The sequence below is a fragment of the Scomber japonicus genome, chromosome 4 (assembly GCF_027409825.1).
Source record: "Scomber japonicus isolate fScoJap1 chromosome 4, fScoJap1.pri, whole genome shotgun sequence".
Taxonomy (NCBI): domain Eukaryota; kingdom Metazoa; phylum Chordata; class Actinopteri; order Scombriformes; family Scombridae; genus Scomber; species Scomber japonicus.
Window position 1 is genome coordinate 13,026,308 of NC_070581.1, and position 23,438 is coordinate 13,049,745.

General features: G+C 38.4%; 2 protein-coding genes across 2 annotated transcripts; one reads left to right on the forward strand and one right to left on the reverse strand.

The window, feature by feature from the left end:
* The first annotated feature begins 5,837 nt into the window (after positions 1–5,837).
* Positions 5,838–10,677, forward strand: ndufa4l2a (NDUFA4 mitochondrial complex associated like 2a). The gene is made up of 4 exons (XM_053317881.1): positions 5,838–5,956; positions 9,003–9,088; positions 10,064–10,124; positions 10,225–10,677. The coding sequence occupies exons 1-4, from the start codon at positions 5,912–5,914 to the stop codon at positions 10,279–10,281; spliced, it is 249 nt and encodes an 82-aa protein (XP_053173856.1). The 5' UTR covers positions 5,838–5,911; the 3' UTR covers positions 10,282–10,677.
* A 3,047-nt stretch (positions 10,678–13,724) lies between these two features.
* LOC128356960 (serine hydroxymethyltransferase, mitochondrial-like) lies at positions 13,725–22,955 on the reverse strand. Its single transcript, XM_053317163.1, has 12 exons — positions 22,854–22,955; positions 21,036–21,233; positions 18,922–19,001; positions 18,453–18,653; positions 17,119–17,200; positions 16,883–17,005; positions 16,470–16,609; positions 16,118–16,280; positions 15,838–15,937; positions 15,209–15,364; positions 14,765–14,872; positions 13,725–14,570 (listed from the first exon to the last, which is right to left on the reverse strand). Exons 1-12 carry the CDS (start codon positions 22,884–22,886, stop codon positions 14,443–14,445), a joined length of 1,512 nt encoding a protein of 503 aa, XP_053173138.1. The 5' UTR covers positions 22,887–22,955; the 3' UTR covers positions 13,725–14,442.
* Positions 22,956–23,438: the final 483 nt, after the last annotated feature.

Genomic DNA, 23,438 nt, shown 5'->3' on the forward strand with positions numbered 1-23,438 from the left:
CTGCAGAAGTTTATATGATGTTTTGTAATGTAAATAGAATGTATTGTTTGTATGTTTTTTATATTTTCACTAAAGGAAACAGCTGTTTGCATTTGTTTGAATGAAACTCTTGCAGCTGTATGATTTGATTCATTCTCCCATCTTTATCGTTTCTTCACCATTTTCTTTCTCAAAATTATTATTATTATTTTGATTAATCTCTAATTGTTCAGCCAAAACCTGAAGATTTCACTCCACAGTCTTATGAAACATAAAAAATCCTAACTTTGGAAAAGGTGGGACTAGGAAATATTTTTCCTTAAATGACTAAAGTTCAGTAGTTCAGAAATCTCAGAGACATCGTAAAACTAGGACTAATGAAAACAAAATATATCTGCATGGATAGAAGATTTAATGTTTTTTCAGGCGAGAAAATAACTATGTAGATTCCCAATACTATCAACCGGTCATCTGATGGAGAAAACAATCCAATGAACTGATCAGTGCAGCTTTTTGGTGAATTACTGCTAGCTCTAATGTGTGGTATTTTGATATGTGATATTATTCCCTTTGGTTTTACAGATGACACAATTGTAACTGCCACATATGTTTGTGTGAAGCTTCATATTTTTACTGTACAGAGCAACAGCACTGCCTCTATGCTCTATATGTACAGATTTCACCAGCTTTACATGAATATAAATGTATTATTTTATGAAGTGTCCTCCCGCTCTCTGAAGTTTACTCACAACAGGAACTTGTACACTAAACACATCCACCAGACTGTACTGTGACAAAAATCATTTTAACTCAAAGCTCCACCAATACCTTTTCCCGCCCAAAAATAATCTTAGTATGGTGGATCAGATTCACCAAAGTTCATAGCCCATATCCTCTTTGATATTTTATATCAAAGTTTGCAGTTTTAGTCTTCACCACTAGATGGCACAGATGTACACAATATTTTATTGTTGTGCCAATCATTGCCAACTGAGCTGCGACAGAGCTACTAATTGTTTTCACCATATATCACAATCAGAATATCAAAAAAAATTAGACTGGCCTCATTAATATTCTGTACTAACAGATTTAGGTTCTGTTCTGTTCTTTTCTAATAATATTTAAAGCTGATTTTGTGGTTCCCTGTGAACGCCAGTCAAACAAAATTTACTTTATCTTTACTAATGCACAGACAGCACCATACTACTACTACTACTACTACTACTAATAATAATAATAACAATAATAATAATAACAATAATGATGTGGAATGAATCTAAACTTTCATCTAACCTATAGAGTTTGAGGCTGTCAGCTGCCTTGCCAGTGTGTTGGCTGCACTGTTCTGCTCCTTGTTGGTTCACATTATAAACCCAGACCTCTGCCGTCTAATAGTATTATGTGGTGTTTAACCGTGCCACAGCTCAAAGTTCAAACCCTCAGCCAGCTTGTTCTGCTTCTCCTCAAGAAGCAGTGGCAACAGCACATGAACACACAGTAGCCTGGTTTCCACAGCAGGATAGAGCAGTGCTAATCAGAGCCAAAACAGGCCTGTGACTGCAGGGCGGTTGGCTCAAATTTAACAAGAGGGATTAAAAAGGAAACACAAGGCAATCTTTTATGTGTAAAAAGAAAGTAAATAGGATTTATTTCTATGGCTACGCTACATTTCAGCAAGGATTTCCTAATAGTATTTCAGAAAAAAAGAACAACTGCAGGTGCAGCTCAAAAAAGACAATGAATGTTTTTTCTAGTTTTTCCCATGTAGACGATATGACTGTGGCATTGCCATTGGGGAATACAATATTCTGTTTCCTGTCTTCTTATTCTAACCCATCAGATTCTGTCATGGCTCAAACATCAAACAACAGATGTGATGAGCAGTCATGGAGCCCATTTTTATCCATGTCCCTACAGGCTTCCACCTCCTTATACTCACCCTTGCCTATCCTTTCCTTCAGTATGTGCACTTCCACAGCACCTTTCCTCTTTTTCTTTGTAATATACAATTCAAATTCACTGCTAGAACCAATAAATGTCACCATTATGTGGGTCTCTAAATAAATTCCCCACCAAACAGGGATACTGTAGGTGAACCATGCAGATTTTGTGTATGTTTAAACAAGCCTTCCCCGTAGTGGACACCATTTGTGTTCTGGTGTTGGCCAGTGTCCAATGTCCAATTAGGAGGATTTCAGTTTGAGCTGTCGTCTTTCAGGTCAGCGGGAACACCAGGCAGGGCTGAGCTCATGTCACAAGTCCTGTGTCAGAGAGGAAGTGCTGGCAGTGTGACACATGCACAACAACTGGATAATCTTATTTCACTTTATTATTCCTGTAAAACACATCTGTCATATAGAAAATCTGGAACCTGTCACAAATTCTGCAATAATGACAAAAAGTCTGGAAGCAGTGACTTCCACCTCTTGTTCCCTCCTGCAGAGAGGTGATGATGGTTACTGGGTTTAAAATAGCCTGTTCACTGAATGCCCTGAACACTGCAGGTCTTAAAATGAAATCCAGCAGGAGCTTTGTTGAAGACGACTTCACTATTTATCTCTGTTCTTCCTGTCTCTCTTCAGTTTGCACAACAACAAAATATCTGCAGACTACGGCAAACATTTCGAGGGTGGGAAGTCTGTGAGGGATTTTGTCGTTGGTCAGGGTAACTTCACTTATTGAGTTAAAGATCATCACGATGGATTGGGACAAAATTCTACATTTCAGTCTGAAAACCATGTTGTACACTTTTTCACGACTTATAAATTATAATGAGTTCGTAGTTAAATTGGCTAAAAAATGTAATTCAATATGTTACTAGATAGAGAGAGACAACAGGAAATGAGGGAGAGAAAGACATTAACCAATAACATTGCAGTTCATGGTCGCCATCATAACCCCTAAACCCCTTTGTCTGATAAGTTCCTTTAACTTGCCTATAATATAATAATAATTATTGGTTTGAGTTCTGATCATATGACCTATAATTAACCAGTTTTATTATCATCAATGTAAATATTCATCATTTTAAAACTGCAGTTTCTTCAGTTTGACTTTCTTGACTCCCAAGTCAGTCTGCAATTTAGATTAACTGTCAAAGCACTCTCACGTCTCACGTTTTCCACCACAGAAGTGTTGGCTGCTGTCCAACGAGAGGAACTTACTGTAGCTCTCACAGATCAGCAAAAACAGCATCAACGTTATGAGCTGAATGACCCCAAAAGCCTGACATTTCCTGCCTCCACTGAGAACTGTGAAGAATTTGTGAGAAGCTGCTGTCTCTGTATCTCTAATGATTAAGTCCTACATCCTTGGTACTTTTTCATGATTTATTTATTTATTTGTCAAAGCAACTTAATTGACTGTGTCATGGGAATTCCTGTTAAAGGCGTACTCCACTCAAAATCTATCTTTAGAGTGTGTAGCACTCTTCCCAATGAAGTCATGAAAGGTGGTTTTTAAGGAGCTTGTAGTTTCCCACTGAACCATCTCTGCAGAATAAACAAACAAACGTCTGTGTTGTCGACCCATACTGTACATCTACCACTGTTTCAAGGATTCCAGGAAGGAGATGGCGTGATACAGAAGCAGTGCATCTTCCCATATAACGCTAAAATCATTTAATTTAACAAATAAGAAGCATTTGGTTTGGCAGTGAAAAAGGTGAGTACATGTTGCAGGAGAAGTTTGAGAAGTTTCCGTTTCTTTTTCTTTTTCTTTTTCTTTTTTTACTACAGTGGAAAGTATTATAATCTTTTCTACAAACCTTTCAGAGCCAGCTTTCAAGCCTATAGGAGGTACAGTAAATATTTCATACTGTATCACTGTATCATTGTATCAGGTTGCGAGTGTGCTCATGTTATTTAGACTTACCCTAACCCCCTAACTATAACCACTCCTTGCTTAAACCTAAACCATCAACCTAACCTTAACCACTGACCCAGAAATCTGTGTTTTACCAATTGGGGACAAACCCTCTGTCCTTGCACAGGCTTTCCCCAATCAACTGGTCTTAAGTCTGGTTTATGTCCCTGAAAGTAAGTCAAACACACATACGTTTATTCATCTAAGTGAGTCTTGGTAATTCAATTTTAGACTTTCCAAGACAGTTCCAGGAGCTCATTTGCAAAATCTGATGGCTACTACTGCACACACACACACACACACACACACACACATCTGAGGACGTACATCTGGAGAGTAATGAAACATCACACAACATGTCAAGTCAAGTCAAGTCAAGTCAAGTCAAGTCAAGTCAAGTCAAGTTTATTTATAAAGCACATTTAAAAACAACCTCAGTTGAGCCAAAGTGCTGTACAGTTATTAAAATACAATATAATCACACACAATATAATAATGAATAAAACAATAAAGGAATAGTAAGAGCTCAATTTAAAAACTAAAATTAGAATAAAAACAAATAAAAAGTAAAATAAATAAAATAAATAAAAAGTAGGAAGCCAAGGATTCTCGCCTAGCTGGGACTGAACGCCAAGGAAAAAAGATATGTTTTTAATAGTGTTTTAAAATGCTCTACAGACTAGCTCTAACGTGGAAAGGTAGGCTGTTCCACAGCTTGGGGGCCGCCACTGAGAAGGCTCTGTCCCCCCGAGTAGAGAGTCTGGACCGAGGTACAGCCAGGAGCAGCTGGTTTGTTGACCTAAGTGCTCTAGATGTATTGTGAGGCTGTACAAGCTCTGATAAATAAGCTGGTGCCAGACCATTAAAACACTTAAAAACAATTAATAAAACCTTGAAGTGGTCCCCCCATCATGTGAAGTGATGTCTACCTCTATTTTCAGTATTAGTGGCATAGGAACTATAAAACACATCTAATCATTAGTTTATATTGTTATTTTTGGGGCTTGAGAGAGATTGTACGATGAGCTGACTATTTCAAAAAACACGTGATTCATTATATTTTCCATTTTTTTCTGGTACTCTCACATGGATAACAGGGCTGGATTAAGGACCAATAATTGTACAAATCAATTATTATCAAATGTCAATGTTTTCTAGGTTGAACCATGCTTCAAGCACTTGCTGGAAATGTAAAAAATGTTCCTTACAAAATTAATTGACCCATTATTTTAACATCAGCTGTACAAAAGGAGCTGAATTTCTAACCCCTCTCAACGTACCATATGGTGGTTGACCCTTTGATTACTCCTTAAAGGGGAGAAACGTGGTGATTGTGGTACATAATTTTGTTTTGGAGTGTTACTGGACTTTGGTTACCAAGAACATGTTGAAGTGAAGTGATTTTCAAGTGGAGGCAACATGTATGCATCATGAAAAAGCAACAGACTTCTGTACCAGTGTTTATCAGTGTAGTTTGCATGTCCGGTGTTTACTGTAATTACTGTCTGCTGGTGTTTTCTTGTCTTTTACTTTATTGTAGCAGCTTGCTTTTTACAAAATATATTGATATGATATGGATTAATGAGATGGTCTATAGATATTCCCCAGTGGCTGTTAAAAGGACACAGTGTTTATATGCCTTTCCATTTCCTCCAGTTAGCTCCCAAAGGGCCAAAAGTATCCAAACTCAGTGGAGGAAATGAGGGAGAAGAGGCCCTTAGCTCCCTGCAGTTGCTTGCATAACGCCTCAAGATTGAACATCCAGATATAAGCATTAAATGTCTCTGGCCTCAAAGGACAAAACCTTATCTTTAAAATATAAACTAGTGTCCAGCACAGTTTAATCACCCAAACAAGGGAGCAAAAGTGGCTGTAATCAGATGTAAATGACCTCTTTCTCCTCCTCCTCCTCCTCCTCCTCCTCCCTCCTCCCTCCTCCTCCTCTCCACTTGCAGAGAGAGCAACAGGTTTAAATCCTGTATCCTGTGCAAAGCTTTTGGTTGTTGATAGCAAGGGCCAAAGACATTGGCTCCAAATTTGTCCCCAAATTTTATTTTAAACTGGAACAATGATATTTCGGACAGCAGTAGAGCATGCTAAGAAGCACCCTGGCGTAAGTAATCTTAATTCCTTGCCTGTTTTCCTGCTTCCTAGCACTTCAGTGTCCTGCTTTCACAACTAAAAATGTTTTAACATGCAGCTAAAGATTGAGTAAGACCTAGATTTCACATACACTCTCAGCATGCTTCACTTTACTAAATTTTGCTTGCAAAATGTTTATATTAAATCACTGACTACTAAGTTAAAACAGGAAAATTGTTCAAATGTGGTTGTGCTTGACTTGATGTAATCAGCATTTGGACAGCTCCAGTCTCTGAACATGAGATTTAAAAAAAGGAAAGTGTTCACATCACATTATTTAACATCAACACTACATAAATATCAGTGTAAATACATTTGGGCTAACTGTAGTGAGCTTGGTTGCATTAAACCTCTTATAGAGGCTCATACTGAATGAATGTATTGTATTCTGTTTTAAAAATCAATCTATGAATTTAACAGGGACAACACAGATACAACTTTGTTACATATAGGACAATGTAAGCTATATGATAAACCTAGTTGAGCTAATTTGTAGCCCTGGTTAGGCTTTAAAATCAGGTTAAAATTCATGTTGTTTTTTTCATAGACTACTAACTCCATTGTAACATCTGTCTGTGATTTGTTATATGATGGACTTGATCAAATCCTCCTGAATGCACTTGTAAATTTGCTTTAGAACTTTTTGAAAACATTGCACTATGAATTCAGTGTAATGTGCTCGATGTTAAAATTCCAAATTATTTATTTAATCAATGATATTTAGTAGCAGACAAACCCAATGATTGCCTTCATTGTTTTTATATAATTGGCCAATTAATGGGTCACAGCAGGAGACATGATGGGACATCTAATTTTGTCTCATCTAATCTTATCTTGACTCTAATTCAATAAGTTAGTTTGCTCCTTGTAGTAGCTCACTTGAGATCAAGCCAAGCTGTGAGAGGCTTAAAAACACAACCGTGACCTTTACAAACCTCTCCAAATCTAAACTGACAACATCCCAGCATTAGGGAAATAAATGGAATAACATACATTCAAAAATTTTTGGGTTGCCCCTGCAGGGGACAGGATTATTTCTGCGTTTCCAACCAGCACAGCTGTCAGAAAGCGGAGTGACAGAGTTTTTCCTTCTCGTCATCAGCCTCCCAGGAGATAGAGATAGAAAGAGAGAAGCTACAGGGAGGAAATACTTATGAGACTCCACCAGAGCTCCTCGATATGGTCTATCATCCTGATAGACAGACAGGCAGAGAGACAGGCAGTGAGCAAGAAGGGGAAACAGCAGGGAGCAAATCCCTGTGAGACTCCATAAGCCTGCTTGATCAAGTTAAAGACAGATAGAGAGACAGAGACAGGCTGTTAGAGAGAGTCAGAAAGTTTATGAGGCAGGGAGAGAGGTAAAAATTCAGCCAGAAAAATGGACGGATAGAGTCAGGCAGACAGATAGAGACGGACAGACAGACTGGCAGTGTGCTGACAGGCAGGTGGAGAGTCATTATATCGTCCCACTGGTGTTGTCTGAGCTGGACTCAAATTCTCCCACAATGTAGTGTAAAATTGTTTGTGACAGGGTGCTAACTATCATCAAGACATAAAAAATTTCAATATAGATGACAGTGGGATGAAAGTATAGTTGTGGCCAACATGTTTTTGATTTGAGTGTGAGTAAGGCAGACAGACAGAGAGACAGAGAGACAGACAGACAGGTATACTGTAGTAAGACTCGCTATTAAAGAAATTCTGAATGGCAGAGAGACAGACGTTAAAGACGTGATGATCATTCACATATGTTACTGTAAATCTTCAGTGGACAGTAAGAAGCGTAGTGTTAATGGATTATTGACATCTACAAATCAATGGCTTGTTTTCTTTCATGCAGTATAGTACTGAGTGTCAACAGGTTCAGTGGGATGACGGAGGGTGACGGAGCAAAAGCAGGCCAGTAGTTAATCCTCAGAGCTGTTGTTGGTCAGCTTCTCAGGTCAATACTGTTACAGTAACTCTAATCCGTGGGTAGGAAGTGTCACTTCATGTCTGAGACTCTACAATAAAGACTAATATACTAAGACTAATATAACTTGGTCCAACAGTAGATCTTAATAGGTCTCATACAAGCCTTGTTAATATTATTTAATATACTTGTACAGGAAAATGAATGTTCACTCATAGCTACAACAGGCAATAGTTTGTTTCATTATAAGAAAGTACACATTTTCAAGTGTTCAGTTGGTGGACTATCACCGAACTTTGAATAAACTTATTCCAAGAGGCACTATAGCTATTATGTAAATCAGCACTGACAGTATGACAGTCTCTAGTGTCTCCATATTTCCCCAAGCTGTTCTAAATGTCTCAGCTGACCAATTTCCTTGTCAGATATTAATGAATACATTTGTTTTTGAAATACATCCAACTTTCTTCAGTTTATTGCTTTTTCCAAACAATTTTTTCAAACTTTCTTGTGTAAATAAACCAAAATAACACATTTACTTTGGCACTGTGTCTGAGTATTTCAATTTTTTGACTGACTCACTTTAGGATTATCATGTCTGCACACTATGAATCTACAACCAGCAGGTGGTGAATTAACCTTGCATTAAAACATTATAACCCTGAAGAACTTTGGTCAGAGGCAAGCTAGTTGTTCTCCCTGCTTCTAGTCAAAGCTAAACTAATTGCCTGCTTAAACACAATGAATCAGTAATCAAATATAAACATGTAAATACATACTGACTATTCTATCTCTCCCTCTGATCATGTGAGCTCTAATCAGTCACACAAAGGCAGACATGACTGTTTTAACTTCTTTAACTGTAAACTGAGCGCCAAACAGCTTGCTTGTGAGTTGCTTTGGATAAAAGCATCTGCCAAATGACAAAATGTAAATGTAAAAGCAGTTAGTGTCTGTATATAAGGTACACCACTGACTGTCTCAGAGCCTTACTGTTAAAATGCTGTGTTGTCATTTAAGTTGCAAAGTATCACATATCAAATTCAGAAATAACAAATCAACTAACATTAAGTAACATAAGGTTTATTTCTCTCTCTACGTCCAGCTCGTCCCCCAGTTCTTTTTCATGTGTTTGGGAATGGGCGGGGCATTTTTCTACCTGATCCGACTGGCCAAAGGACCCCATGTCACGTAAGGATCTTCATATTCCATTGTGACTTCTGATAATATGTAACAGAAATGATGTATAATGTCAATATGACTGTTGACTTGTTTATTATCACACAGTAGCAACGCATTAGATGATTTCAATGTTTTAACTTCTAAATATTTAAAAAGTGTGAGCATCATTGTTTGGAACAAATGAGTCAACTTTAGGTCAATTCATTAGAAATAAACACATCAGCTTGTTATGAGGAGTATGTTTCCTGGTGTAGACATCTTTTTAGTTTTGTTTTCATTTATCTGATCCCCCCCTACAGAACAGGAGAACAGGAGGGAGTACACCACCATAGATGTGGGATTTTGACTAATTAAACTCAGACTTTCTTCTTCTCGTAAGCTATGATTTCCCTCTGCAGTACAGATTTCTTAACATAAACAAGGCATGTGGATGGAAGATGAATATTTTTAAAACTCTAATTAAGCAGAAGGGGTTTGTTTCTAATGATTGTTACTGACAACAGGCGTCCCCATTCGCTTTCATCTCCCCCTCTAACTGCCTCTTGCTCGGGCTTCCTTTCCTCCTGCTGCTATCCAAACTGCTTGTTTACACTCCCAGTAACAGCAGCCAAAGCTCAATGTTTTAAACAAGAGCTTGAAGGATGGTGCACTGTCTTGTCTCTCTGCAGGTCTTTCATCCATTGTTTGCTGCAGTGGTGGTTTACAGTTTTGATTAAAATATAAGAAACAGTATCCTGGTGGTGGATCAGCAGGCTGTAGGAATATACTGAGTGCTGAGTTTGAATCTCACCCTCAACTTGTGGTCGTCTTCAGTTGCTTTTTATTCATTAACTGACAAAACAAGGATGACATAGAGGAGCTCTCAGGGGTATCAGATCACTGGTGAATGAATATTGCTAGTTCTGAAACAATGATTCATGTATATTAGACACCTACAGTGTCTAACATGATGCCAGCTTATCACAATTCTCTGTTTATCTTCAGCTGGAACAAGACCAGTAACCCAGAGCCATGGAATAAACTTGACCCCACATACCAGTACAAGGTAATGCAGCACACATACACATGCAAGTATTCAGAGCTGGAAAACTAGGATGTCACAATAAAATCAAGTCTCTATTGAACATAATCTTCTTTTCCCCCAGTTTGTGGCCATCAAAACAGACTACAAAAACCTGAAGAAAGAGGGACCTGACTACTGAATCTCCCACTGGGGAGGGAAAATCTGATAAAAAAAATCCTGATCTAGGGTCAGATTCACTCCCCTTCACCTCCTGGCATCCTCACAGTATAGGTGGAAGGTGAACTGGATCCTAGATCAGGATCTATAATGTTTTAGTGTCTCTGCGGTGTTTGCAAAGCAGTTGGTGTGACTAGGATTGTCAGTGAATGGATCCAGAAGGCACATATCAATACAAGATAAATATGTTGCATTTCTGCATACATCTACACACTTACACAGGATGGACATGACACACGTCTGCACAAAAGTCCTTTATGTCTGAACTTTCCTGGACGGTATATCATAAAAGGAGAAGGAACAAGATTTGAGTTTTAGAAATCTGAATGTATTATTCTGAATGTTTCAGTTATCTATTGGTTTCTATTCACTTTTGTGCCATATGAAAATCCAAAAGCAGACTCCTGAAATCTGCAGTGATGGATTACACAACTCAGAGTCTACTAATTGTGCACAGAAATGTATATGATATGATAGCTGGCTGAAGTAACAGCAAAAATACATTCAGAACTCGAATCGCATGCATCAAAAACTGGTCAGCATAAATGTAAAATATACATGATTTACATTTAGGGAGCTACAACCTACAAACACACTGGTGTTCTTCGTTTCAGAGAATGAAAGTTAAAAATCTTCTGCACCTGAACAGCAATTGTTTCCTCATATTCTGCAAGCATGAAGCTGTAATAACTATACCAATCTTTGAGGAAATCACCTGCTGCATTGCGCTAATGTCTCTGAACTGCAAGTGCTTCTTCATAACTGGCACATGATTGTAAATTTAGCAGCCACTAAATTCAGCAATGACTGTGCACGTTATGAAAAAAGATGCATCAATTCTTTCAATAAATAAACTGCCTGATTTATGTTTGGCTAGGCATTCTTTTTTTTCTTATCACAGAGTCAGACACATGCACAAGCACACGTACGCACACACACACATACACACACACACACACACACACACACACACAGACGTGACTTTCTTCAAACACCTGCATGGAACTAAATCTGATACAAATCTTTTTCCACATCCCCAGATAAAAAAACACAATCATCATCTGTTAGCAGTGCAGCTGTCACTCTGCAGCCTGATTGCTACTTCTATAGTCACATTTAGTGTGTGTGTTAGTGTATGAGTGTGTGTGACAGCAGCACTGTGCCTTTGATCAGCAACAGGGATGGCAGGATGCTCAACAGTTCTCCAGCATGGCGTTGATATATGACAGCAGAGCACACTGACTACAATACACATACACCCGAGCACATGCATACAGGCACGCATGCACCCACCTACCCACCCACACACACACACGCACACATACACACACACGGGTACCATTGTATCTCGGTACTGCACTACACAAGCATATAGACTGTGTGCGCAGAGCAGAATGAAACTGAAACAGACTAAATGAATCCTTTTCTCTGACTGGCTTTAAAAATCTAAATCCACATATGTGATTAAAATAGGAAAATGTGTTGACATTGCTTTTTATACATGCAGACTAAAACAACATCAACACTTCATAAATTGAGATTTCACAATAAATCACTGCTGCTGCTCTTTTCAGGAAAACATTGAAGATGATGATCTGAGCTGCAGTCATTTGTCAATCCCTAACTTGTGACTATTGATCTTCTTTGTATGGCATATTTTGTCATATTAAATATTAACAAGTTAGTTATCCCATCTCTTCTTCCTTATGAACCTCCCCCTTGCTCCTTCTGAAGGATAAATTAAAAACAAACTCTTAAATTCTCGCAGGATCTTCGCTTTGTTCAGTGAAGGTGAGACTCTTGTTTCTTCCTCTCAGCAAACATCCAACCTCTCCCTCGGCTCTCTCTGCACTCTGGGCTCATATTCATGTGTCATATCAGTGTTGGTAGTGTTTTCCTCCCTGTTATGCAACAAGAGAAGAAAAGAGTAGCGAACATCAAAAAATCATCCAGCTTTTGAACACTAAGGGGGTTGTTGGCAATAAGGAAAGGGCTAGTGACCCAGAATGATGGAACATGAGGGATTGAATGATTGAATAATTTCCCTTAAAGGACTTTTAAAAGCCTTAAAATTCACACAGGCATGCACACACACACACACACACACACACACACACACACACACACACACACACACACACACTGCGTCAAAGGAGTTGTTAGGTCATGAGAAACTGTCTGAGAAATGAAGCGGATGAGACATTATTTGTTTTGTGATGCTACTCGCGTGTCTCTGCGGACGTGTGTTCTTGCGTTTTTTGTGTGTGTGTTCTGACAACAGATCTGAAAGCTTCTCCAACCTTTGACCTCTGACTCAGCTGGCCAGTCTCAATGGAGGGGACACATTCCTCTGGCAGAAACTGTAGCAATAAACTTCAACAGAAGAGCTGGAACAGCTAGAACAGGACACAAAGAAGTCTCACACAAAACAAAAGTCCATTCAGTTCTTTGGCGAAATAAATATTTAACGCTCCAATTGGCAGTAGCAGCTCTTCATGTTGCAAAGTTTGTTTATATAAAAGACTTTATGTCTCAGAGGAAACTTTCCTTTCAATAAAAAGAGATAAACACACTGCAATACAATAACAAAGTCTATAATTTCATCCCAGAGTGAAAGAAATAGGAGGTCAGCTCTTTTTATCTGTCTGGGAAGATAAAGATCTGACTGGATCCATTTGAGAAACAGTGGAAGTGTTTGAATAAACAGAAATGTAATATCTGAAGGTTTTCTGAGGACAGTGAAGGACTCTGTTTTTACATAATGCTCTCATCTTCTCATGTATATAATGATTGTCTGTGTTTATTAGCATTATATAATCTCAGGCAGCAGGATAACATAAAGAGACAGTATCACAATAATAAAAATACTAATAATGAAGGATGCTGCAAACAGCTGTGTGTTTCTGTTTGTTTATAGCAGACATATCAGGTACAGGCTGGTTATTAGTGTTAATGCACAGAACAGTTTTATTTTAACTAAGGTTATATTCTCGTAGAAAATAATTCCAGTTGTCCAGTGGAGATAAAAAGTCTACATTGCCTTAAAAACATATGAAATTGGTTGTTTTTACGTGATGCTCTGGCTCCCGAGAGAGTCTAGAGATCAGCTTTTATTTTCACTGTATGGAGTTGACAGCGAGAGGAAATGACCAGAGGAAATGCCAGCAGCTTAACACAAACCCTGAAGAGTATCCGCACTCAACCTGCTTAATCATCTGCATCTCTACCAAGTGAATATATTATATACAGTAGCTGCCAAGTCTTCACACACACAAACACACACACACACACACACACACACACACACACACACACACACACACACACACACACACACACACACACACACACACACACACACACACACACACACACACACACACACACACAATAAACTTCTAAATGTTCAGGATCAGTTGTTTTTATTACAATTGAGAAGATCTACTGTATAGACAATGTATATTAATCACAAATCCTTTAAAATAACAAATCAAAGTGAATATATAGAATCTCTAAAAAGAAAAGCCTAAAAGAATAGTTAGAAAATGTTTAACTGCATCTCCTTTTTGCTTTGTGGTTTTGTGGGTATAAACTAAGCTGGTGTTCAAAAACACAGCTGCTGTGGGTTTCCCAGGACCTGCAACAAAGGCTGACGTTTGATAAATGCTCTAAAAAAAAAAGCTTAGTGAACAAAAGGCCAAATACCTAAAAACACTTGACGTTCTTTCTCAGCTAAGGACAACCAACAAGAGTCATGTGTGTGAAGTACTGTGAGAAAAAACTGTCAGACCAACAACAAAGTATTTCAATAAATGTGTCCAGTGCATTCAAACCTTACTCACCAAAATGGCTAGTAAGACCATTGCACAAAAATAAGTAGTCAGATATCATGAGTCGATCTAATGTGTTGGTGATGCAATGAATGATGTGATTAGATACTGTAAATGTTACTGTGATAACTTAATCATATTAAGATATAATGATATTAGTTTATGACAAACTGATTTTTCTTTATAATTGCAAAATTATTTTAAAAAACCCTCTAAAGTTAAAGAGGATATGTCCATGATGTGATGGGGAACTGTCTTCTGTCTATGGTATGGTGTAGGGTGTTAGTGGTCAGTTAGTGGTCAGTGAATCCTGGCATGGGGAAGGGCCTGGCGAATAGCTCCACCCGCTGGCGGAGCTCTGCGATGCGCGACACTGTCTCTTTATCCTCCAGCAGGAAGGACTTGAAGCTGGCCAGGTTACCTGGAAAAAAGAAGAAGAACAACAACAAGCTTAAAGTTTTAGTTTTTTAAGCATGTCATGTATATCACCTTACTAAAAAACTAAGATCAAAGCATATATAAAACCCTCAGACTCTACCTTCTTCACTTGATGAGAGTCAGCTGAATACAACATCAGAACTTTACATAAAAAAGAGACATTTTTTCTTCACTCACCTGTCTTCTTTTTCACATCCAGTGCGATCTGAATCCCTTCATCAATAAAGTCGACAACCTTCTCAAAATCTGCCTCCTTGAACTGTCGGGACGTCAGAGCCGGAGCTCCTGTGAGACAACAACCACATATAAAAAGACAGATTAGAAGAAAAAAAGAAAATATAAGACAATAATATGGTGATCTCTGTTCATAAAGTTGATAAAGAGGTTAAGACTGGTGTGGCTGAGAGACTCATGTGGTTGTGGTTGACAGACTGACTGACAATCACACAGACAGACAAAAGGAAATAGACAAATCACAGAGAAAAACACAAACAGTGGGAGAAGAGAGGGTCCATTATCATAACGGTATAGAGTCTAGAGACAAACTCCATTCCTGCAGCTATTTACTAAAATTCATCACTTAACCAACATATTCTGCACAAGCTTTAATGATTTGAGTACCGAGTCTGAGTCCTCCTGGTGTGAGGGCACTTTTGTCTCCGGGGCAGGTGTTCTTGTTGGCGGTGATGGACACCAGCTCCAGGACCCTTTCAGCTCGAGCCCCATCCATCCCACGTGGTCGAAGGTCAACCAAAACTAGGTGGTTGTCTGTTCCACCTGTGGGGATGGGGATCTACAGTTTTTCTTTGGTTCATGGTAAAAATATAGTTCAGCTCAATTCAGTTCAGGGGAAAATGTGTCAGATGGTGACAGATGAATTTCCGTTCACTCTCCACTCAAACATTCATGGAGACAGTGATAAGGATTTCATCACTTCTTGAAAATGATTCCTCGTATTATTTTGACTTTTTTCTCTGTTGAACTGTCAAGCAAAAGTTAGTTAAACTTCTCCAAAGTCCCAAACTCTCTTTTAATCCATTGGCAAATAAAGAAGCGATCCAGAAGCAATTGCATCAGGTGCTTCAGGTGGAGATAATGCACTGTGGCTTTTGATGATAAAACTAATTCCATAATCAGTGAGGAAACACAAAAATGTAAACAAACTTTGTATGTATATATATTTTTTAAAGTAAAAAAACCTTATGAAGTGCATCTTTATCATAAAAAACACTCATCAGTTCCTCCAGTACCTGACACCAGGGTGTAGCTTTTCTTCAGCAGAGCATTAGCCATGGTCTTGGCGTTCAGCAGCACTTGACTGATGTACTGTTTGAACATGGGAGTGGAAGCCTGCAGAGACAGAAATGATGCTGTGTGTGTGAGAGAGAGAGAGACCATATCAAGATGCTCCACATGACAAGCAGGACTTCCAAGCTGCTGTTAAAAATGTGTTTTTACCAAAGGATTTTCTCTCCTCTTTGATTTTGCAGACTACTGTTGAGTATTAATAAATAAAACTGGTGTCCACACCTGTCTGAGGGCGACTGCCACCCCTGCAATGGCATGGTTGTGAGGTCCACCCTGAAGTGATGGGAACACAGCAAAGTTCACCTTGTCCTGGAGGTCGTAGGTCACCTCCTGACCTTTCTTATTCACAGACCGGACACCTTTCCGGTAGAAGATCAGACCAGCCCTGCAGAGTGAAGAGACAAAGTTAAAAAAGTACTCAACCTAAAATGTCGCTTTAATATTTTTCATTTGACAACATACAGTAGAGAGTTACATAGAACACACTGGACAGAATAACCCAACCCTGTTTTAATAACCTGACCTGACTGCCACAAACACATTTATATGATAAATCAAATGTCTAGGCCCTTACCTTGATCCACGCAGGGACTTATGGGTAGTGGAGGTGACCAGGTCGGCATGTTCAAAAGGAGACGGAACAGCTCCTGCTGCGACCAGGCCGCTGATATGAGCCATGTCTGCCAGCAGGTAGGCATTCAGCTCCACACACAGCTAAAACACACACAGTCACACACAGCAAGTAAAAAAATCACCTCCCATGTTCAATCTTATTAAAAAATGTATTTCATTATACACACACATCATCCTTTTAACTTGTTTTCTCTTGTTTGTGTTTCCTTTTTTATTGCACTTACTGTATAATTTGATATTCTAAGGACTCAATAAATAGCTTTTGGATCAAGTTAAGGGCCATTAAAGTGTTAAAAGTGTATTCTAAAGTATCACTTCCACCTCAGAATACAACATGGTGGACATAAGAAGCACCTTCTTCATGCGAGGGTAGTCAATGAGGCGGGCGTAGGCGCTGGTTCCTGCTATGATCAGTCTGGGTCTGAAGAGGCGGGCCGTCTTCTCCAGCTGGTCATAATCTATCATACCTGTATTGGGCTAAGACGATGCAAGAGGACAAGGATGGAGACATGATTCACACAAAATTGAAATTGGACATTGTTTATATATTTGGTTTGATCTTTTGTTTCTATTTCCAAAAAGTTACTCACGTTCAGTTTGTAAGGCATAGATTCGAAATAGATGGAGGTGGCTGAGATCCTCTTGGCATCTGTCATGTAGCCGTGGGTAAGACTGAAATGTGTTGGAATAGAAAAAAGTAAGGCCATAACTTAGATTATAGTAGAGTGTGCATTGCAGGGTCTCAGCAGGATCTTTGCTGCATGTCCATCCCCAATCCCCATCTCTCTCTCTCTGTCTCTCTCTCTCTTTCTCTGTCTCTCTCTCTCTCTCTTTCTCATTATCTCTCCTTGTTACCTTTTTACCTTTCAACTGTTGCTATCTAATAAAGGAATAAAATGCCTTGCCCTCTTTCCTCTCGTCTACAGCTCCACTTTGCTTGTACATCAATGAATTAAGACTAGGTCTTTCTCATGTTGTTGTGTTGTTGATCCCATCAGAAGAAAACTGCTTGTGTTGTTATACTGTGTCTCTGGTTGTATTGTTTGCATGTCTGTTGTTGTACATTTTATGTAAATATAAATCCAAACTCCTCTCTTTCTTTAAGTTGATTTTGATGACTCATCTTCGACTTGCTGGCCTGCATCACAAATTCCAATGAAATGTTAAATAGTAGTATAGATTTTAGGGTAACCCTGCCAGCTCCCAGCCAGTCATAATATAAATTTAATGTGATATAAAAGTTGCATGTCTGAATTAATTTTAAAGCCAAACTAACTGCAGCAGCAATATGACTCAGAAATGGGTACTTGTGTGTCAGTTTGTGAAAAATATTTACATTTCCCACAGTTCTGTGGTTCAAGTGTTAAAAATAAATTCATCTCAAAGAGGGTGGTGTAATATGACAACTCTGGACTGTGTGACTAACATTTTGTCGTTTATATTAATTCCTTTTGACGTTAAGTCCCATAACAACATCCAGTTTCACGAGGGAAAATGTCAAACCCACAGAAGACTAATCCAAAATATTTCATGATTCATGTTACATAATATATTTATATTTCAATGTGTAAGATAATGCCTGACATAGAATAGAAAAATGAGATCATGTAATTGTTATGAATTCTCAATTATGGTACATTACATTATTTGCAAGTAATAACATTATATTCACACGTTTTATGTAATATCTTGCAAGAATGAAATGTTATATTATTAGTCAGAGTTTGGTCAATTATAAATGACCTATTGTTTGTTAATTATAGAAAAAAGGTTAGAGCTAATTAAAAAAAAACCTCAACAACACAGACACACTGAAATCAGTAAAATCAAATGTGGAAATAACATTTAAATAATTATATATATGAAAAAATAACAAACTATATATTTGTGCATCTCATGCTTAAACAGAAAAGCATGCACTCACTGTCCTCCGTCAGGCAGATCAAGGCCCATGATGCGGTCATGAGGCCGCAGCACAGAGGTGTAGGCTGCAAAGTTAGCAGGGGATCCAGAGTATGGCTGCACGTTGACACCCCACAGCTGTGGGTCCAGACCGAAGGTTGTAAGCGCCCGCTTCTGACACAGTAGCTCAATCTGATCTACAATCTCTGCCCCTCCGTAGTACCTTGGAAAGACAAAAAAATAAGCAGCAATTAAAATTTCATCTGAACAATTATGTAAAAAATGTAATGAAATTCCATATGTGTTGTAAATCCAGCTTCAGACTAAAACATGGAAGTTGACAGTATCTTAAGTAATTGCCCCTGAGTGCCTTACTAAAGGGCACTTTAACCAAGGGCAAGCAAGTGTTCTTCTTCTGAAAATATTTTAATCTAAAGTTTTGTAACCATGGTAACAACATATTTTAAAAAGTACATTAATGGTGTAGCTACCTCTGTCCTGGGTATCCTTCAGAATATTTGTTGTTCAGACAGGAGCCCTGAGCCTCAAGTGCTGCACGACTGCAGAAGTTCTGACAGGACAAACAAGCACAGTGTCAAGATCCAGAGCCACACACACACTACATTTTTTATTATCCTTATACAGTCAGAACCCTGTTATCATCCAAATATAAGCTTTATTTACCTGGAGAAGGGTGACTGAATGCCACCCCTGTTCTTTTTCAGCAAGACCCAGCTAGACAGCGCAACCACAGTCTAAACAAGCTATACACAGGTATCCAGTATGCAAATTAGTTCAAAATCGGTCTTAGCAAAGACCAATTATAAAAACAATAGATTATTATATGTATAAAAGGCTCAATACAGCCTTTTCAGGAAGCTGCAAAAAAAAGAATTAAATTAGCTATCGCTAAAAATATTAAAATTTTAGAGGTAGTACAATCAAATTAAGGGATGAATATTGAGGACTCAGGCTAATACTGAAACCCTTTGGGGTTCAGCACAGTGTCAAACCTCCCGAAGACACTTAAGAGTCAGAGGAAGAGATTGAACTGCAGAAAAGGAAATGAATGTAAATTAATTTTTCTGCCTGTCTCAGTCTTTTCTTCTTCTCCCACTCTGAGTTCTGCACACCTAACTCTCTCTCTCTCTCTCTCTCTCTCTCTCTCTCTCTCTCTCTCTCTCTCTCTCTTTCTCTGTCTCTGTCTCTATGTCCTCTTCAGCTGCTCCACCTGCCTTGTTATTATACTAAACCTGTCACTGTTCAGGGATCCCTCAATCATTCCAGCTGGATTTAAAGCTAGTCCCCCATGTGACAAAAAACTCTCTCTATGACATTTCTAAACACTATCTCAACACATACGAACACACACACACACACACACACACACACACACACACACACACACACACACACACACACACACACACACACACACACACACACACACACACGCACACATACACACGCACACACACACACAAATAGACAACTGCTCCTCCTCCTCTGTCTAAACTAAAAATCTGAAGATCAATGGCATAAATCAGTGAGGGAACCTAATGGGATCATTTGACTGTGTTCCTGAAAAAAAAGGGGGGGCTCTCCACTGGGAGTCAGCCTGCAGCGACGACTGACTGACAGCACATGCACAAGAAGATGAAAATGTTTCAGATGTCATTGTGACTGATAGTGCTGTGGATTTATAATTGCTGGAGAATAAAAGAATGAATGCGCCTTTCTTTTCCCACAGCTTCCACTCAGATGAAATCAGTGACTTGCAAGAGGAAAAATGTGAAGGAAATCTTGGCGAACTCTCTGAAGAAAACAGTTCAATTCTAGAAACATCAACTCCAGTGACTTGTGGTTACACTGCTGAAGGAGGCTGCTCTGCACTTTAAGTTGTTTTTCTTATTATGTGTCACATACTGAATATTAAACATGTCTGTCCACAGGAAAGCACAAAGGATAATTAGCAACATCTTCTCATCCTCTATATTCACAGTATGAACAGCAGCTATCCTGAAGAAGACAAAGCAATTTGAATTTACATACTGTACTATGATTATTGAAAATATTGCATGGGTTTGCACATCTTTGTGAATTTACTGTGAATTATCTGTATTACATAGTATTTTTTTCATTATTTTAATTTGCTTAGGTGTGAGAGCTTTCTTTGAATTGTGTGCACTGGAGCGGTCTTAAAATATTTCCACCAGCTGACATTTAATCAAATGTCAAATATTAGTGGGGTGATATTATGTTTACTGTCTGTTTTTTGCTAACCCTAACCCTTCTTAGACATCATGTGTTAAAACACACCTGTTTTTTCCCGATCACATTTCACAAACTCTGTGTGATGCAAGATATTGAACAAACATTGATGTAGTTATGGGTCACCACAGTTCAAATCAGCCTGTGATCGAATGTTGTTTACACACAAGATAATAGATGGAAGACGCTCTTCACAAAGCTTACTATGTTATCAATAGTAAATAATTAATCTAATAAACAGCAAAGCAAAATTGTAAGTGAAAAGGGATCAAACCAATAATGCAACACAAAACAGGATTGTTGTCTGTCTCTCCTCTTAATATTTGGAGCCCACCTCTGATGCTATGAGCTCCAGTCCCCGACACTGCCGGTCTTTCTCCTGCTGCAGGAGACTCCACATCTCTGGGTCATCCTGGGCCAAGCTGTCCTGTCCCGTCCACCCACCACCACTGCTGCTGAGGCCTCGCCAGCAGGACTCGGCCGTGACCTGACCCTCTCGGCCCAAACATCCTGAAGCCCTGAAGAAGAGGGGCTGTATGGAGCAGTGGATGAAGAAGAATCATTTCACGTAATCTTCTCAAGTAGAAAATAAAAATGTCACTGTATATAATGTATGGGCACTGTTTGAGATAACCATAGAGATATGGTGCTGTATTTCATACACTGTTAAAACCTTAATTGATGATCATTCCCAGCTCTATATTTTTATATTTGGACTCTACTTGAGTAGCTTGACAATAAAATAACCCTCCTTATTTATCTTAAATGACATATTATATATGTATTGGGTCCTTTATGCAGGCCCTCAGTTCAGCCTCTGTCTCTTAACAGGCAGCCGCTGTATATGGTCCTGCTGATGCAAACAACATCTCCTGCATTTACTGCTTTATATTAAAAGATTTTAAAAGACTGAATAACGTGAGACTTTTAATGTGAAGAATTTACAGAAAATAAAACACGTTTCTCACATAATTTGTGGAGCTTCGTTAGTGGTGCTAAAAACGACTGAGTGGAACAGATGACCATATTAAGAAATACATCACAAACTGACATTAGCTTGGGCTGAAAGTAGAAGCAACGCTGGAAACTGAGCAGTCTGAAGTTGATGCTTTTTGCTCATAGGGTTTACTTCTATGTACGTTTGCCTCATTATTTTGAAACTTTGGACACATTTAATATGAATATCCAACATTGTAACATTATTTATGTATAACTGAAAAAAAGGAAATACATAATAGATCCCCTTTAATGAGGGGAGAAATACCAAGTCACAGGATCTGACGCAACTCAAACATTGTGCAATAAACTGTTTGGAGTAAAAAAGTTTCTGAGGGGTTCTTTTTGTTGTTGTCCAAGATTGCTCCTTTGTTGTCTTTTGAAAAACGTTATGAAGAATGAGCCTGTGCAAAAACACTTTCATCACTCAAAATTATAATGCATTGCACCGGGGGTTTGGAAACAAGGGAGTTAGAATAATGTGTCTTTTGATGTTCTAAACAATCCATTAAATGAAAGGCAGTGAAAAACCAAACGTGTTATTCAATGGAGCAGTTATAGAAAGCCTTGGACATGAAAAGTGTAATGTGGGCTGGGCAGACACGCAGTGACTTAGTTATCAGGGTCTTGTTTGTTGAAGCCAGCTTGTAGCTGCATGATGGTTGCGTAACTATGTGTTACTTTGGCCAAATAGACAGGTTACTGTTCAAGCATAAACATATGTTGAAGCAAGTCCCCTTTCATCTTTTTGTGTTTTCATTATGTTTTCTAAGCCTTGAGTATATTAAGTCTTGCATAAACCACAGACTGTACATTCAACGCTCCTTCAACAATATAAAATGTTCTAGGAAAAACAGTAGCCCTCTTTTCTTTTCTCTTTTTTGACTACCTGAGATAATCATGGTTATCAGACAAACCCTGGCACTTATACAACTGGTCTGACTAACTGCAAATACAACAAAATATGGTGCACATCTTCAAACAAGAAATTTCTGTCAGGATCCCGATGACCTGGGGTGACAAGCTGACCTAGTTTGCAGTAATAAGTGATTTCTAGAAGCATAGGGTGTAAAGATCATTTAAGATAGATATGAGAGGATCTGTGTGTTTTTCAAAAAGCTCTAAAATAAATGCATCTTCAAAGAAATGTACTCACCCGTAATGTTTGCCGTAATGACAAAGAAAGCATGTTTGTGACAGCTGTCGGCTGAGAAAACAGAAACCTTTTCAAGGTGCAAAGGGTGAAAGTAAAAACAGTACTGGAAGGGAGCCAAGGACATGTGTACTCTGTGTCACTGATAATGATGACTGCTATAGTAAATCATTTGTCGTATCGCACTCTGTCATCAGTTTTTTGAATAATTAACATCTAATCAATCATAGCTACTACACACCTACAATAATTTAATCAGTTTTATTGACAAAAAGCACTTGGTCACTCTGTTTCAAAAACTACAGATGATTGTCCATAAAGATATGTCTATTTTGTTTTATTAATGAGCTAATAAATCACATTTTTCAAATAGTAAATATCTAATTCTAAATGAAAGGCTATTAATGAAGAGTCAGAAAACAAAAAAACACTCCACACATAGTTGTAGTGGATGAGTGTAGTTTCAGACAACACAAAGCTCACGCTGCTATTAACATGTTAACACAAGTTTTGGCCAAACTGCACTCACTGACATGAAATTGGGTTTTTAACTGCGTATAAAAACAGTTACAAGTCAATCTTAAACCT

Excerpts from the sequence above, each read along its gene's own strand:
- ndufa4l2a (XM_053317881.1), top strand. The coding sequence starts at position 5,912 with ATGATATTTCGGACAGCAGTAGAGCATGCTAAGAAGCACCCTGGC. Across the intron at positions 5,957-9,002 it reads ATGCTAAGAAGCACCCTGGC|CTCGTCCCCCAGTTCTTTTT; the intron begins GTAAGTAATCTT and ends CTCTACGTCCAG. Across the intron at positions 10,125-10,224 it reads ACCCCACATACCAGTACAAG|TTTGTGGCCATCAAAACAGA; the intron begins GTAATGCAGCAC and ends CTTTTCCCCCAG.
- LOC128356960 (XM_053317163.1), bottom strand. The coding sequence starts at position 22,886 with ATGCTTTCTTTGTCATTACGGCAAACATTACGG. Across the intron at positions 19,002-21,035 it reads TGGAGCTCATAGCATCAGAG|AACTTCTGCAGTCGTGCAGC; the intron begins GTGGGCTCCAAA and ends TTGTCCTGTCAG. Across the intron at positions 17,201-18,452 it reads GATCTGCCTGACGGAGGACA|TCTTACCCACGGCTACATGA; the intron begins GTGAGTGCATGC and ends AACACATTTCAG.